The following is a 14591-nucleotide window of genomic DNA, read 5'->3' as shown; positions in this document are numbered from 1 at the left end:
AATTCTGTATGTGTGTACTATCAAATCAGATCTGACTGGTACAGGAGGAGATTGCCCCTTTTTCTCCAGCACAGCTTTTGGTGGATTCAAACTGTTTACCTCTGGGATTGCAGTGCAGCTTCTTGCCACTAGGCCACCAGAGCTCCCTGAAAACAATTTTTTTAAATTGCAAAGTACAAAACCAAGAGTTCTTTAAAAAGAGCAAAATCAACAGTAATCAGTAATAAGATGTTCTATTAATGGAGGGACAGACACCAGTTTAATGGAGTAGAAAGCCCAGATACAGATTTACACAAATACATCCAATTGATTTTTCATGAAAGTGTAAAAGCAAATAAATAGGAACCCCAATCCATTACTATTAGGGATGTAAAATGGTACGAAGTTGAATACACAGAATTGTCCTTTCTTTGGTATGGATATTATCAGTAGCAGGTGTTTAGACAAAGGGCCCAATCCTAACATAGTAGTTTGTTTGCTAAATAGTACAAGATTACAATCTGTAAAATCAGTTTATGTTCATGAAGACAAATTCCAATGAAAGAAGGGAAAGAAAAGATTTTCAGAAGTGAGTCATTTAATTCTGTTGAAACAGAAAACAATGACATCAACCTGAGCAGGGGTTTTGTGTTTTGTTTTTTTTTTTTAAGATGAAATTCAGTCATTTGTTTTATGAAAGCAAGAGATAATGAAAAATTGTCTGGTGATGATTTACCCTTCCTGCCTGGAACACATTCAGCACCAGCAGCCAGGAGATTAAAAGACGTATTGTGAAGGGAAAGTCTGTGGTTAGAGATCTCTCTAAAATGCTGAAGAGCAACAATGTCAGTTTGGAGACTAAGGTGTGCTTGATACATGGCATGGTCTTTGCAATCACTTGCTATGCATCAGAGAGCTGGACAATGACTAGGGATGATAGAAGGTGAATTGATATCTTAGAGCTGTGGTGCTGGAGAAGAGTACTGAATATACCATACACTAAGAAAAAGACCTTCAATGAGATAGATTGATTCAGTGACTAGGGTGATGGGGGTAGGTGTGTCAGACAGTGAGATTGCGACAGGATAGGGCAAGGCTTAGGGCTGTTGTACATAGGGTTGCTATGAGTCACAGGTGACTCAATGGCATATAATAACAACAACAACAACAACCTGGAACACATTAACCTCAAAGACTCTCAAATAATGCTAGTAATAACCATATTATAGAGTATAAAGGCCATAACAGTAAAGAGTTCCTATCTGTTAGGGATAATCATAACAAAAAAGGATTTCTATTTTTCTATACCATCTTTTCAGGACCAAACAAATAAACCGACACCTGGGTCTTGGGGACCTGTTAAAATTTTTCCAGTTTATACAGTCAAATGCTTTGCTTGGTAGGTTTGCTTTCTATTAATCTTCTATTTATTTGTGGATATCAAAGTAGTTGAGCATCACTTGAATGTATGGGTTTGCTATACAGGACTTTCCTATTCTAACTTAGGCTGTTATGTTTTTTAAAAAAAATTATTGAAACAGGCAGATCCAGTAAGAAGAACAGCAATGATTTTATTATGACAGCTTTTCTTAAAACATATTTCTGAACTATGAAGTGCAGCTATCTATTTCAGTAAGCACAGTAATCAGTGAAACCCACTGCGCCCCAGAGCTTTGCAGCAGCTCCCTTATGGCTATTATGCACTTGAAATATATAGGGCAACTAAGGAACTGCATTTTAAATTTTAATTAGTTAAAATAACTGCATATGACTATTGGCTCCTGCTTTGAACAGTGCAGATGAAAAGTACTACTTGTATTGAAGATTTAAGAGGAAAAGTTGAAGGGTATGCCTTCATATATCTAGTTTCCTTGTTAAGAAAGTTCAGTAAATTATTCAAACTAAAAATTACATTTAAAATAACTGACAGATTATTTTCTTAGACTAGTGATCTTAAACTAAGTATAGTTCACATGAATCTGTGTTATCCCTTTGCCATAATGTTGTGGTTTTTACCTACTATCAACTCCGTTTGAATCACAGTGACCCTATGTGACAGCAGAAGTGCACTATAGAGTTTTCATGGATGTAATCTCAGAAGAGTGGAAGGGTGGAGGGTCAGCACAGGAGAGGAAGACCTTTGGATGAGGTGGCTTGATACAGTAACTGGGGCAATAGGGGTTGTTGGTGTGTTGGAATCAGGGAGACTGGTTCAGAGCAGGACAGGCTTCAGAGCTATGGTACATAGGTTCACTGTAGTCACAGTGAATTTGGCAGCACCTAACCACCACCAACACCTTAAGTAAAGATGCTGTCAGATGTTTCTCCTGTGTAGCCACTGTGTAGTTTCCAAGCACCAAGTTTTTCATTAGTATCTCAGCCCTTGACTAAACTATCAGGGTTCTATAATCAGTCCTGGGGGTGGGGGTGGGGGGAATGCTTATTTTTGAAGCATGAGACTTCTGTTGTCTGTTTATTTTTGTTCCAGCATTCAAATTATATTCTTAAACTCGTGAAAAAATCCTTACTGCTGAAATGACAGTATAATTCTCATGATTCACAGTAAAACATAGTTTAAAAACCCACTTTAACCTCTTATAATAGAAAAAGAGAGCTAGTATCTTCAATCTATGATCTGGATCTAGTATATCTGACAAATAATTACATACAGGGAGCTTTGGTGGCCTAGTGGCAAGAAGCTGTGCTGCAATCCTGAAGTTGTGTGGTCTGAATCCACTAGATGCTCTGTTGGAAAAGTAGGGGCAATCTCCGTTTGTACCAGTTGGATCCAATGTAATGGTACACACGTGTATACACACACACACACAATTACATACTATTTGCCGCAGTGTAAATGTGCCCATATTTGAAAAGCTAATTATCCTTTGACCAGGTGAACTTACTACTTTATGTTAATCAATTTTCTGGGTAAGCTTTATACTCACCACCAGTCATTCTGTAAAGTCATCCTGCAAAGTCATTCTGCATGTTTTATGCAGAACTGCCCTATACAAGACTGTATCTTTAAGGATGTGGACTATCACAACTTTCCCTACAGAGGAAAATATAAACCTACAATCCTTCAGTGAGAAAACCACATAACCACTGTACCCTAGAAGATAGATATGGAAGAAAGCGTACAGTCTTGGCCACCCTATGGGGTGATTCTACTCTGTCCTGTAGAGTCACTGAGTCAGAATCAACTCGATAGCAATGAGTATTCAGAGTTTGCAAGTTTGTTATCCCTCAAAATTTGTATTAAAAATTATAATCTCGGCGAGCTCTGGTGGCCTAGTGGCAAGAAGCTGCAACTACAGTCTCAGAGGTGCACAGTTCAAATCCACCAGGTGCTCTGCTGGAGAAGGAGGAACAATCTCCTCCTGTACCAGTCAGATCTGATTTGATGGTACACACAAAAAATAATGAAGTAAAATAAATTAAAAAAAAAATTCTAATCTCTCTGCCTGTGATTCTAACCCATTTGGAAATGCAGCATTTGTGCAGGATGTATCTTAAATCAATCTCTTTTGAGATAAAAGGGATGAAGCAAGCAAGTGAACAAGGGAAAACTATAGATGCCAAACTATATAAAACTCAAAAGCAATAAGGATCTTAATCTAGATTTATCAACAGAGAGATATTCCTAGTGCCGTGCATCCTGAATTTGGACTTGTCTAATTTCCAAAATTTTAAGAACATAGATTTGTTAAAGCTATTCACTGTGATATGTTTCACTCACTCACTGCCATGCAGTTGGCAGTAAACTGACTTAGAGCTAACCCTCCAGTGGGTTTCCAAGGCTAATCACAGGGAGATTACCTATTTTTCTCCCTCAGAGCAATTTGTGGAGAGGTCTGGAATTTGGTTAGCAGGGCTACTCCCAATAGGTTGCATCACCAGAGTTTCCTGATATTTGTTATACATTCAAACTCATTGCTGTGCAGTCAGAACTAACTCATAGCTGATCATATAGCAGGTTTCTAAGACTAAAAATCACAGGGGAGGAGACTGCACATTTTGCTCATTGGGAGCTACTGGCAGATTTGCACCATCTTTGGATTAGCAGCACAACTTCCGACAGACTATGCCACTGGACATTTGTTATTTGGACCTAAGCAACTAGCCCTGCAGTAAAATGCTGTGGTGAGCATTTAAATCTGCAGAAAGATTACACTAAATGTACTATGGAACTGGATAATAGGGAAACCAGCTATTTTATTACAAGCTGGGAGAGGAATGATGACAGTGATCTATATCTACACTAGGGGGCTGACAGCCACTAACTCACTCATTGCCACTGAATGGGAACATACTCAGAGCTGACCCTCCAGAGTTTTGGGAAGCTGTATATAGCACCCACACAAGAAGAACTGGCTGATACAGAAGAAATTCATGAAACAATGTGTGATCAACAGGTAATGGTGATAAAGGAGGGTGTTCAAGCTGCTCTGAAGGAATTGGCAAAAAACAAAGCCACAGGAATTGATGGAATTCTAATTGACACATTTCAACAAACAGATGCTGCCCTGAACATGCTCACAAGGTTGTGTCAAGAAATCTGGAGAACAACTACTTGGCCAACTGACTGGAAGAGATCCATATTTATTTCCACTCCAAAAAAAACCGGGGTCAAATAGAGTATGGAAATTATCGAACAATATCACTAACATCACATGCAAGCAAAATTCTGAAGATTATTAAAAAATGACTAGAACAGTACATTAACAGAGAACTCTAAGAAAAATGAACTTGGCTTAGAAGAGGCTGTGGCACTGGAGACATTATCACTAACTTCAGATAGCTGAAAGCAAAGAGTACCAAAGAAATGTCTGTGTTTCATTGACTATGCAAAGACATCTGACTATGTAGATAACAACAAATTGTGGCTAACCTTGAGAAGAATAAAAATCCCAGTACATTTGATCGTACTCATATGAAACCTATACTTGGATCAGGAAGCAGCAGTCAGAACAGAGAAAGGAAACCCTGCATGGTTCAAAATCAGAAAAGGAGTCCTGTCTCCTTATCTTTTAAATCTGTATGCAGAACAGATCATTCGGAAGGATGGGCTTTATGAGGAGGAATGTGGCATGAGGACAGGAGGAAGACTCAATAACCTGCATTATGCAGGTAACACAACCTTGCCTGTAGAAATTGAGGAGGACTTAAAGCATTTGCTGCAGAAGTTCAAGTACTGTAGTCTTCAATATGCACTGAAACTCACCATCAAGAAAATAAAAGATTCTCACCACTGGCCCATGATAGATGGAGAAGGGATTTGAACAATTTCAGGTTACTTGGATCCCCAATCAACACTCTTGGCACCAACAGTCAGGAAATCAAAAGACAAGTTGCATTAGGGAAGTCTGCTGTTAGAGTCCTTTCAAGTGTGCTAAAGAGTAATGCTGTCAGGCTAGGGACTAAGGGGCGACTGATCTGGGCCATGCAGTTACTTGCTATGCATCAGAGAGCTGGAAAATGAATAAAAATGAAAGAATTGATACCTCTGAGTTGGAGAGGAGTACTGTACATACCAAAAAAAAAACAAAACAAAAAAAACAGGAGAGGGTGAAACCAAGTTTCTCCTTGGAGGCAAGGATTTTGAGACTCCGTCTCACATACTCTGGGTTATGGCCAGAAGGGATCAGTTCTTGAAGGATATCATGCCTGGAAGGGCAGAGGGACAGATTAGGAGGGGAAGACCCCAGATGAGATAGATTGACACAGTAACTGGGATAGGTGAGAATGGCTCAGAAAGGACAGGCTTTAGAGCTACTCTACACAGCATCACTATTATTCACAGGCAATTCAATGGCACATGAACAAATGACAACAAGAACAAATAGCACCGAAAACGACTATTCAACTTTCCCTCAGGAAGCTGCTGGTAGAGTCAAACTGCCAGAGGGGTGCTACAGGTGAGTCTGCAGAACAACTCTCTGTGGACTATGCCACCAGAACTTTTAATAATGGAGAAAATGGAAAGGAAAAAAAAACCAAAACCAAAAACCAAACCACAAAACATTTAGGTTTATGTAGAAACTGAGGATGGAGCAGATACGGCATTTAGTTCTAGTCCTGTATTATCTTCCTCAATTCTAAGACAGTTTAATATTTTCAAGTGACTACTGTATATCCACTGGGCCAATTGACAGCATCATGATAGACGGTGAAGAGACTGAGATTGTTGACAGCTTCAGTTTGTTTGGCTCTACAATCAACACTCTTGGTACCAGCAACCAGGAAATTAACAGATGAATCGCATTGGGAAAGTCTGTTGTCAGAGACCTCTCCAAGGTACTGAGGAGCAACAATGTCAGTCTGGAGACTAAGGTCTGCCTGGTACAGGCCATGGTCTTTGCCATTACTTGCTATGCATCAGAGAGCTGGACAATGACTAGGGATGACAGGAGAATTGATGCCTTTGAGCTTTGGTGCTGAAGAAGAGTATTGAATAGACCATGGACTGCTAGAGAACAAACAAGTTTGTCCTGGAGAGTGTTAAACCAGGCTGCTCCTTGGAGCCAAGGATTCTGAACCTTTGTCTGACATACTTTGGACATGTTGCAAGGAGGCACCAGTCCTTGGAGAGGGACGTCATGCTTGGGAGGATGGAGGGACTTCGCAGGAGAGAAAGACCCTTGATGAGATGAATTGATTCCGTCACTGGGGTAATGGGGATGGGTGTGTTGGAGACAATAGACTGGCAAGGGATAGAGCAGGTTTTAGGGCTATTGTACACAGGGTTGCTATGAGTTGCAGGCGACTCGATGGCACATAACAAAAAGAACAACCACTACAGTAACAACAACAACTGTATATCTATAGAGAGCTCTCATGTCTTACCGGTAAGGAATTGTATTGCCAATATAAAGGTATGTAATTCAAATCCACTATGGGAGAAAGGTGGGCACTCTCTTTCCATGTTTACTGCCTATGAAAACTCAATGGAAGGTCAGCTATGGGTCAGTTCTGACTTGATGGTACACACCAACACTGTATACCCAAATCTGATGCTTTGGAGAGACCCTAGTTCAGAGGTAGATTTGAGAGTAATGGAGTTTTTCTGTTCATGAGAATTATAATGAAGATGATGAAGCAACAGAGACACAATGTACCCTGTAACAAGATACTTCGTGGAAGGCAATCCAATCTTTGAGTAGTGAGTGAGTCAAGGAAGCAGACCTAAAACGTGAGAAGATGTGACTAAAGAGGCAAAAGGGGTAAAAAAAAAGTAGTTCTGATGGGTTTCAGTAACTAAGAGTGTGTTGTGTAATATAGGAAAATGGATTGATAAACAATATTAAATGGTACGAAGGGGTCGACCTCTAAGAAAACGGAAAATTCTATTGATATAACAGTTTCTCAAATTTCTTTTTATTATTGCCTCCTGAAAAAGCCTTTTTAGAACCTCTGCCTTCAAAATTATCCACTACAATGTCTTTTTCTTTTTAGTTTTAAGGCTTTTAGTCTGTTCCTTTGTAGATGTTCTTGGTTAAGATAAGGTCCCCACTATAATGTCTTAATATCACATCTGTTATGCCCCATACAGGTATCTGTGCTTTCTATATAAAGTGATTTTTTTTTTCACCTGCAAGAAGCAATTTTTCATAAACTGGACTCTGGTTGATCTTGGTCAGCATAATTAAGTGGGATGCTAGCAATAAAAGGCAGAGTACAGTGGCTAAGAATAGCAAGGAATGGGAAAAACAGATACAGGGAGAGCAAATGATAGGTTCCAGAATTTAAAGAGGATACTCAGTCCCATAAGGACAAATACTGTATAAAACAAATATTGTAGAATGAGTATAAGGAGGGGGGAGAATGTAAGTAGAGGGATGAAGATATGTAGGGGGAGAGGGTTAGGGTTGTACAATTTGATGGATGGAGGTGGTAAGGGAAATTGGAAGAATCTGTTTTAGAAAAACAATGTGAGGGAAATTGGAAGACTGTTCTGGAAAAGAATGGATTCAAATTTTGTAAATAAACCATGAATAATAATAATAAAGAGGATGAGAACAAAAAATTGGAATAATTCATAATATGAAGGAAAAATATTTTGAAATGATGAAGGGAAGGTCTAAATTACAAAAGGGTTTACAGACTGATAATTCAGGAGAGAGAATGGATGAATGAATGAGGACCATGAACAAGTATGTATGTTTAATTATAGGAAAATGGTAGCTTCTATTTTCTGTGTTTTCAAAGCTTGTTGATGTCAACATGATTACAATTTTTTTTTTGTCAACATGATTACAATTTATGGCAACCCTATGTATGACAAAAGAGAAATTAGCTCCAAAGGCGCTTTTGGCTGCAGTATGCAGATCACCAGCCTTTTCTCTGTGGCAGAGTGGGCTTGAACCCTCAACCTTTATGTGAGGAGTGGGGTACAAATCACTTCCACCTCTCAGGGACTGTTCTCTACATAGAAGGTTGAGGGGGTGACTGTAGGGAGTGTAAAACTCTCCTCTCTATGAAGGCCTCTTGCACTATCTCATAACTGGGTTATTTAAAATCTATTAAATACTCCAATAATAGTGCACTACAGTTATTAGAAACATAAAAACATTAAGGTTCAGTAAGAAAAACTAACCTTTCCCTTGCGTGAATATATGCAAGCTTCCTGTGATGCTTAATTCATGCCAACACTTCAATTTCCCTACCATCTCAATGCAAAATGTCCTTTTTTCTTCCAAAAGTTAATCCCTCTACTGACAATCTTGATCCCCCTTCAGGATCTCTGCAATCTTTGATCTTGCTATACTGATCACTTGTTTTCTACCTAAAAATTATCCCAAGTCTTGTAGTCTTTTAAATAAACAAACTCTAAAATGTTTTTCCCCACCCTGTCACCTTCGTGTCCTAAATGAATATATTTATACTTGCAGTCTCTTCTCTTTGAATAGCTCTTTCAAATATATGCAAGATTCCTTAGTCATCAAATCCAAGGACCTTCAGCTCTAGTGGCGCAGTGCAGAGTAGAGTGTACTGCTAATCAAATCCAGGGACTTCTTCTAAGTTCAACTTCTTCCTTTGACCCTTACAGCGTTTCAAGTAACTGACAACCTTCCTAAAACAAGTCTTACTTCACTATAAAACTTCCCCTTACTTTGCAGGTTTCCTGGTTTAATTCGCAGACTTGATTTTTTTTTAAAACCTTACTGTCACTTCTATCTAAGGTCTCCTTTCAAACTCTATATCTCACATTAAACACATTATTTGTTCTCGACAAATCCTCCTCTCAATCTTATGTTGCTAGCATTTTAAGCAATCTAGGTTATAAACTTCAGGTTCCACTCTATCCACCAACTGAGCAACATTGTTCATCGCTATACCGCTCCATTTAGACCTCCGCTATCTCTCTACTGAAGAACTGGTTGCATGTTCACGAAGTCAGGCTCACCCAGGCGCCACCCTCTAACAGGACATCCGCTTAACTGCCTCACAGGTGTTCTTCAAGGCGGAAACCCGGAGCTGAAGTGCGAGGCACCGGTACTCCAGCTAACTGTGGATGACAACACCCTTTTCTTCTGCACCAGAGACTCCAAAAGGCTTGAACCTCCCGGACCCGGAGGCCTGAAAGCACAGGGTCATAGGTGCACAGCCTGCTTCCGGCCAGGCTGCCGAGAAAGCCCCAGGAGGAGACACGGCTCCGCCCCACAGTCAGCCAGGCTCCCGCCACGCAGACTGCCGTCCGAAGCCCCAGATATTCAGTCCACTCCCTTTTTCCCGTACTGTCCCGAGACCGCAGACTCCCCACCCCTCAGACTCACCCCTACACCTTGGCCTGCTAGTGATTCGGCGCCGGGTCCTCTCCGGACCGAGGCTGAGGCTGCCGAGAGCGCGCGAGGCCCCCGTCGTGTGGTGCCCGATAGATTGCCTGATTAATCGCTTCAAAGACACGGACTCTGCAGTATTGCAAGGACTAATAATCGAGAATACGGAAAACTTTAAGAAAGACAACTCTTAAGAGTTTGAGATCCAAGTCTTCTAACTGGCCGGGGAGCCAGTAGAACGGGAACTTCGCACCTTCTGAACTCAGGCACTCACTAGAAGCCTACCTTCCCAGGCATGGAGGCGGAGCCAAGAAGGGGCGGTGACCTATAGAATTAGCCAATAAGCAAGGTAGAATCGGGTTTCCTTGCGGTTGTTCTTTTATCTGTGGTGACGTTCATTTGGGGTTTCACTCCGAAATCCAATGTGAAATTATTCACTAAAGATTGGTGAAATAGTACAAGTAAAAAGTTATATAAAACTGTCCACTGCAGATTAAGGAATAGCACAAATAATTCTGAGTTTAAATTGCTTTTGAGTAATGCGCACCAGGGCGAGAACTGGTTTTGGGAAGAAGGGAAGAGCCAGTAGTTACCGATGAAAGCAGCAGGGACTGGGAGGCCCGAGAGGGGCGTGGTTGGGGAAAAGAAGGCGGTGATTCGGAGAGAGGGTGGAGCCAGAGAGACAAGGGGGTGAGGCGGACCGAATAACCAAAGTGGGGTGAGCGTGAAGATGGCAGCTGCAGTGGAGGAACCCAAGCCCAAAAAGCTGAAGGTGGAGGCACCGCGAGCGCTGAGGTGAGCGCTGCCCGTGATGGGGAGGAGGGTGACAGCAGCTGCAGCAGGCCAGAGCCCACGGTGGGGTTGCGCGCTTTCAGGTCGGGGTGTGCCCAGCTGCCTGCCTAGGGCAGCGCTCTGCACCAGCCACTCTGCTCCGGGAGCTGCCCGGGTGACCACGACCTCACGTCCTTTGCTCCGCGCACGCCCCGTCCTGTCCCTGTCGCCTCCTGCCTTTGTGCGCGCCAATCAGAGCGGCCGGCCGGGGGGCTGAGCCAGAGGCGGGATGGCCGCGGACGCCACGTGGGAGCCGGCCGGCCTGGGCTTGTTGACCATGGAGACAGGACCCGACCTGACCCGACCCTGACCTGTGCAGCGTCCAAATGCGGGCACCTCCTCCTCCCCGGGGGCTAGCAAGGGAGGAGGCCCCGCGCCTGCTCCGCTCTGGGGAAAAGGACAGCTGCTAACGAATTCGCGGGGATTTTGCAAACGTGTGGCGGAAGGACGCCTTGACCTTCCTCTTCGCACACATTCTGGAAGCCAGCACTTTTGAAGACCCTCTCCCAGAGCCCCTCTTCGTGAAATGGCGGACTGCCTCTGGCAGAACAGATAGGAAGTTTGTTACTATTTTTACTTTATATGCACTTTTGCGAAATTATGAAGAAACTTAAATCCCAATCACTTACTTCACATGCGACTGATGTAATTTTCACTGATAAAGTTTTAAAATTTAATTTGTTGTTGTGTGCTGTCGAGTCGAAACCAACTCATTTTCCTGTGGGTTTTCAGAGACAGTAAATCACTAGGGTGAAGTTTGCCCCTCTTTCTCCTGGGGAGCAGCTGGTGGTTTAAAACCTCAAGCCTTTGGGTTGACAGCACAACTCCTTTACCACTAGACCACCACAGCTCCCTTTAATGTAAGTGTCCCTTCCTAAAGTTCCATACATTGTTTCCCCCACAGTCTCTTTTCCATTTCCCTCACCCACTCCCTATCAAATTGTGCAACCCTATGATTAACCTTCTTCCCCCAAATCCTCATCCCTCTGCTTACACCTTCTCCACCTTTTTATCCTCATACTCGTTCTACAGTAATGGCCTTATACATTATTTGTCCTTATGGGCCTGAGTGAGTTTACTCAATATAATGCTCTCCAATCCCTCCCAAGCTAGGTAGTAATTTACAAAATCATTGCTCCTGCATGTCACATAGTATTCCATTGTGTGAGTGTACCATAATTTCTCAATGCATTCCGTTGTGGTTGGACATTTGGACTGTTTCCATGTTCTTGTGATGATGAATAACACTGCTGTGAACATTGATGTACAAGTCTCCATTTATGACTCAGTTCTTTTTTTCTCAGGGTATATTCCAAGCAGTGTAATAGCTGGTTCGTATGGAATGTCTATGTTCAGCTGTTTGAGTAAGCGTCAAACAGCCTTCCAGAGTGGTTGTACCATTTCACAATCCCAAGAACAAAAAGGGTACCTATCTGGCCACATCCTCTCCAACAGTTATTACTTGCTGTCCTGTTAAACTTTGCTACTAGAGGGAGATGGTATCTCATTGTGGTTTTGCTTTGCATCTCTCTTATTGTTAGTTATTTTGAGCATTTCTTCATGTGTCTGTTGGCCATCCAAGTATCTTCCTTTGTGAAAACTCTCTCTATGTCTTTTGCCCATTTTGTAATTGAGTTATCAGTCTTTTTGTTGTGGAGGCCCTGTAGGATTCAATAAACTTTTGGAACGAGACCTTTGTCTGAGATAATATTGCCAAATGTTTTTATTCCCCAGTAGGTAGGTTTTCTTTTCACTCTGTTCAAAAATGGGTTTGGTGTGTACAGGGATTTAATCTTTAGAAGGTCTCATTCATCAATTTTATCCCTCCAGATTGTGCATTTCTGGCTGTATTTGGCATTCTCTTTATACCTTGATCCCAGTTTGTCTCTGATGAACTTTATGGTTTTGGGCTTTCCTCCCAAGTCTCTGATTCACCTTGAGTCGATTTTTGTGTATGCTGTGAGATGTGGATACTGTTGCAGCTTTCTGCAGGTAGTATTCCAGTTTTGCCAGCACCAAGTTTAATTTATTTGGAGAGGAAAGGGACCCCGAATAAGCAAAACACTTCTGAGAAACAAAAATGAAGTGGGTGGCATAGCACCCCTTGACCTCAAAACCACGGTAGTAACCAAAACAGCCTGGAACTGGTACAGTGACAGACACTAAGACCAATAGAACAGAATTTAGAACCCACAAATAGACCCAAGCTATCTATGGTCAGCTGATATTTGATAAGGAAAGAAAACTTATCAAATGAGGAAATGATAACCTCTTCAACAAACCCATTGCCTTTGAGTCAAATTTTTATTCATAGTGACCCTGGAAGACAGAGTGAATAGCCCCATAGAATTTTCAGGGCAATAATATTTGTGGTGGTGCAGTGGCAAGAAGCTGCACTGCAATCCCAAAGATAGCCTGTTCGAATCCACTAGTTGCTCTGTGGGAGAAGGATGGGCCATCCCCTCCTGTGTGATTAACTGCCTCTGAAAACACCCCTCCCACCCCCACCCCCAGAGAATAAGCTATGGGTTGGTTCTGGCTCAACAACAACAACAACAATGGTTAAAACACTGCTTGCTAACCAAAAGGTCTGTGCTTGCAAACGGGAAGGGAGCAGTCTGTAGCATGTGGCAATCTGCTTATGTAAGGAGATTGCAGCTGGGAGCTGGACAATGAATAAGGATGACAGAAGATAAATTGGATTCTTTGAGTTGTGGTGTTGGAGGAGAGTACTGAATATCCCATGGATTGCCAAGAGAAGAGACAGATATGTCTTGGAGAGGGTGAAGCCAGATTGCTCTTTGGAAGCAAGGATGGTACGGCTTCATCTACCATATTTTGGGCATGTTACTAGGAGAGGCTACTCCTTAGAGAAGGACATCATACTTGGAAAGGTAGAGGGATAGCTAAGGAGAGGAAGACTCCCAACTAGGTGGATTGATACTGTGATTACAACAGTGACTGAGTGTGTCAGAGATTGTGAAGTTGGCTAATCTTAATAATTATAATCCTATGGGCAGTTCTCGGATGATCTGTTCTGCATACAGATTGAAAAGGTATGGAGACAGAATACATCCCTGATGGACCCCCTTCTTGATTTTGAACCATGTAGTGTCTCCTTGCTCTGTTCTGATGACTGCCTCTTGGTCCAAGTATAGGTTTCGCATTAGCACAATCAAATGTTCTGGGATTTCCATTCTTCTTAGAGTCAGCCACAGCTTGTTGTGATCCACACAGTCAAAAGCCTTTGCATAGTCAATGAAGCACAGATAGATATTCTTCTGGTATTCTTTGCTCTCTGCCAAGATCCATCTAACATTAGCTATAATATCCCTAGTGCCATGACTTCTTCTAAATCCAGCCTGCACATCTGGCAGTTCTCTGTTGACATATTGTTCCAAACGTTTTTGGATAATTTTCAGCAGAATCTTGTTTGCATGTGATATTAATGATATAGTTCGATAATTTCTGCACTCTGTTGGGTCACCTTTCTTTGGAATGGGAACAAATATCGATCTTTTCCAGTTAGTTGGCCAGCTGGCTGTCCTCCAGATTTCTTGGTTCAACTTAGTGAGCACATCCAGGGCAGTGTCTGTTGAAATATGTCAACTAGTATGCCATCGACTCCTGGAGCCTTGTTTTTTGCCAATTCCTTCAGGGCAATTTGAACTTCTTCCTTAATCACCATAGGCTCTTGCTTATATGTTATTTCATTAAATTCTTCTGTGTCAGCCAATTCCTCCTGATACAGTGACTCTGTACTCCTTCCATTTTCTCTTGATACTTCCTGGATCATTTAACATTCTACCCAAAGTATCTTTAAGTATTGCCACCTGTGGCTTGAATTTGTTTTTCAGCACCTTCAGCTTAAGAAACGCTGAGCAAGTTCATCCATCCATTTTGATTTTCTGACTCCAGTTCTCTGCACATTTCATTATAGTATCTTGCTTTGTTGTCCCAAGCTGCCATCTGAGATGCTGGGCTGCACAAGGAGGAATGTGG

The 14591-nt window shown here is 41.9% G+C and overlaps 2 protein-coding genes across 4 annotated transcripts in view; one reads left to right on the top strand and one right to left on the bottom strand.

Moving 5' to 3' along the window:
- Nucleotides 1–9831, bottom strand: part of AP3M1 (adaptor-related protein complex 3, mu 1 subunit) — a 30405-nt gene extending 20574 nt beyond the window's left edge. The window contains exon 1 of one of the 2 annotated variants that reach the window (XM_006887513.1): nucleotides 9756–9831. The gene's annotated coding sequence lies outside the window, so the exon portion shown is untranslated. The remainder of the gene's footprint in view (nucleotides 1–9755) is intronic. The other variant, XM_006887512.1, reaches the window with a different exon arrangement.
- A 564-nt stretch (nucleotides 9832–10395) lies between these two features.
- ADK (adenosine kinase) overlaps nucleotides 10396–14591 on the top strand; it is a 696790-nt gene continuing 692594 nt past the window's right edge. For both annotated transcript variants that reach the window (XM_006887511.1, XM_006887509.1), the window contains exon 1: nucleotides 10396–10553. In XM_006887511.1, the coding sequence (XP_006887573.1) occupies nucleotides 10489–10553 (65 nt within the window). In that variant the 5' untranslated portion in view covers nucleotides 10396–10488. The remainder of the gene's footprint in view (nucleotides 10554–14591) is intronic.

The sequence above is a fragment of the Elephantulus edwardii genome, unplaced genomic scaffold (assembly GCF_000299155.1).
Source record: "Elephantulus edwardii isolate Elephantulus edwardi_28Jun2011 unplaced genomic scaffold, EleEdw1.0 scaffold00058, whole genome shotgun sequence".
NCBI lineage: Eukaryota > Metazoa > Chordata > Mammalia > Macroscelidea > Macroscelididae > Elephantulus > Elephantulus edwardii.
The sequence above is the reverse complement of the archived record's forward strand: the minus strand, read 5'-3'. Positions and strand labels throughout refer to the sequence as shown.